The 2949-nt window shown below is 55.5% G+C and overlaps 1 protein-coding gene across 1 annotated transcript in view; it reads right to left on the bottom strand.

The window, feature by feature from the left end:
• Positions 1 to 2949, bottom strand: part of TMEM241 (transmembrane protein 241) — a 48867-nt gene that overhangs the window by 18255 nt on the left and 27663 nt on the right. Inside the window, 2 exon segments of the mRNA XM_014547005.1 lie at positions 434 to 468; positions 2203 to 2238. Coding sequence (XP_014402491.1) covers positions 434 to 468; positions 2203 to 2238 — 71 coding nt within the window.

Below are 2949 nucleotides of genomic sequence, written 5' to 3' on the forward strand. Positions count from 1 at the left end.
GGGCCGGTGTGCCGAGTATTAGCAGCACGGGAGTGTATGGGCCGCACAGACAGCAGTTCCTCGTCACGGCACTCGTTCATCGGGAACTTCAGGACACAAGACCAAGGCCTGCGGCCCTTCCAGACCCAAACGATTTCCAATGGTTACGGTCTAGATTGGAAGAAACGTTCTGAATTCCCTCTCTCTGGGGGCTGTGTGTGTTTTATCAAGTGGATTGTTTTGTTCCATTTATCACATGTGTGTGTTTAACTAAAGAAGGGGGTGAGAATGAGTGTGTGGGCGATGACTCCGGAAGGTTCCGGGCCATTTCTAACCCTGGGCGTGACCCCCTGGAAGGCTTCCCCATTCCCGCCAACACGTCCTCAGAGACACGGCGGGTCAGGCCCTGCACTGAACAGACACCGTACGGCACGCACACGCAGGGTGAGCTTACCTGTGGGATGCGCTGCGGCTGCCAGGAGCGCCACGCTGAAAAGGAAACACGAGGGAAGGAGCTCGCACGGGGCACAGCACGCCTTCCCACCCTCCCCCTTCCACTCGGAAGCAGTGGACCGGGCAGGCGACCTCACGGACGGGCTCCCTCCCTGAGTCCAGCTCCTCGGTGACAGTGAGGCCTCCTGAACTGTAGGCAGGACAGGGGCCCTCCCTCCTGGTCCAGGTTCCCTCCCACCTGAAGTGCTGCAGGCTGGGCCCGGGGTTGAGCCTGCCCAGAGACTGTCATCACACCCACCTCCGCCACAGAGAGCCGTGTCGGCCACATGAAGCAGCCTCTGAATTCCAGCCGGCTGCGCGCTAACCCGTAGCTGTGGACCGTGAGCTCAGTCTATTTTTGCCACAAAATTAACTGCATAGCAGGGAAGTTAAATGTCCAAGAAGCCAGCCCACAAAATGACCCATCCCATCCACCACGTGCCTGAAAACTACCTCGACTGGTTTGCAATCGATGCCAAAGGAGGAAGAGGAGGAGGAGGCGTGTTCTGTGCTGAGGCCGTATTCTTCCTGGCACCCTCCCACCTTCCTCTCTGGGAGCTTCTCCCGCCTCCTGGGCTCGTGGACAGCGCCTCCCGGGCCTGAGCCCACCTCTGTACTGTCCTTCTCCATTCCAGCCACCCAGGCAGCGGGTCCAGTCAGAGGTCAGAAATAAGACTTTTTACCCAAGACCCATCAGGCCAGATACCAGCAGACCTTTTAAGTCCATTCACTCAGCAATCGTTACTGAGTGCCTAGGAAGTGCCAGATGCTGCTCTAATCTGGGGACACAGCAAACAAGAGAGAAGACGCTCCTGCACTCATGGGAAATGCAATGGAGAAACAGGAGAAACGATCAGCTCCACAGGCTGAGCTCCAATCCATTGTTTCAGTTTCACAAGTCACACCCCAGAGAGAACAGCTGTGCACACCCCTTTCACACGGACACACACCACACACACACACATGCACACACATACATGTGCGTGCACACAGAGACACATGCACACACATACACACATGCATGCACACACATACATGTGCGTGCACACAGAGACACACGTGTGCACACTCACACAATTTCATCTGCAAAACAAGGAGGGGGGTATAAACAGAGATTATAGCCTCAAAACAACCTGGGCCAGATTAAAAGTTAGAATCTCGGAGTCCCAGGAGCTCCCTGCCAGAGGTGGCACCATGGGGAGACCCGGCCCCGGCCCTGGCTCCTGGCTCCATTGCCCCTTCCACCTTAGGCTGCATCCTGCACCCCGAGGACCTCACATACTGCATGTGGACACCTCAGCCTGCAAGTCCACCCACCACCTTCCACCGACAGCCTTCTCTCGGGCACCACTGGGTCTGGGAGTGAGTTGGGAAGACAGACCAGGGAGGCCCTGGGATCAAGGTCAGGACCACTCGGGGAGGGAAGTCCAGGGCCCAGGCTAGAGGGAGGCTGTGGCTCTAGGGAAATTGTCCCCTTAGCCTTACAGACTCCACACTCCCGGGAGAGACTGAGCCTCTGAATTGTAGGCAGGCAGAGGCCCTCCCACCTGGTCCAGGTTCCCTCCCACCTGGTCTAGGCAGGGCTGCTGGTTGGTGTCCTGACTGGTCCCTCACAGACACTCAGCTCGCCTCCGTGGGGGCATGTTGGCTCAGAATTCCTAAGTCACATTATTGGGAAATAAGCTCTAGAAATATATGAGTTACTCTTTGAAAATGTAAATTATATTTTACCTGAATATATAGTTTAGGTACTGCTGGTCGATGTCACTAAGGAATAAGAAAAAGACAAGACATAAAATCATAGAAGTGTTTTACATATACAAAGTAGTCACTATCCTGTGTTAATAAATTATATCCATGCATAAGTTACTACATTTGTAAATTATCAATAAATGGTCTGAAGAGTACTTCATACTCAAAACTAAATCCTGCTCATTTAAAAAACACATGTCCTAGCCTGGTCACACACACTCACTTGGCTGATTATTTCTCACTAGAGGCCCGGTGCATGAAATCCATGCACGGGTGGGGGTTCCTAGGCCTGGTTGGCGATCAGGGCTGATCAGGTTTCCCACCTCCCTGCTTCCCCTCTTCCTCCTCCCCTCGCTGCCCTCATCCGCCGCCACCCACCCCGGTTCCCCGTCTCAGCCCGGGGCCTGACCCTGATCGGGTGGTTGGGGCCTGCCGGCCGGGGGGAGGAGCCTGGGAGGTTGGCCACCGGCTGCAACGAGGGAGCCGGCCCTCAGCCCCTCTGGGAAAAGGGCTGTGTCTGCCGCCACCCACCCCTGTTTCCCCGTCCCAGCCCAGGACCCAGCCCTAATTGGGTGATGGGGCCTGCCGGCCGAGGGCAGCTCCTGAATTGAGCATCTGCCCCCTGGTGGTCAATGCGCATCATAGCAACCGGTCGTTCCATTGTAACAGTCATTTGGGCTTTTATATATATACTAGAGGCCCGGTGCACAAAAATTTGTGCACTGG

The sequence above is a fragment of the Myotis brandtii genome, unplaced genomic scaffold (genome assembly GCF_000412655.1).
Source record: "Myotis brandtii unplaced genomic scaffold, ASM41265v1 scaffold460, whole genome shotgun sequence".
Taxonomy (NCBI): Eukaryota; Metazoa; Chordata; class Mammalia; order Chiroptera; family Vespertilionidae; genus Myotis; species Myotis brandtii.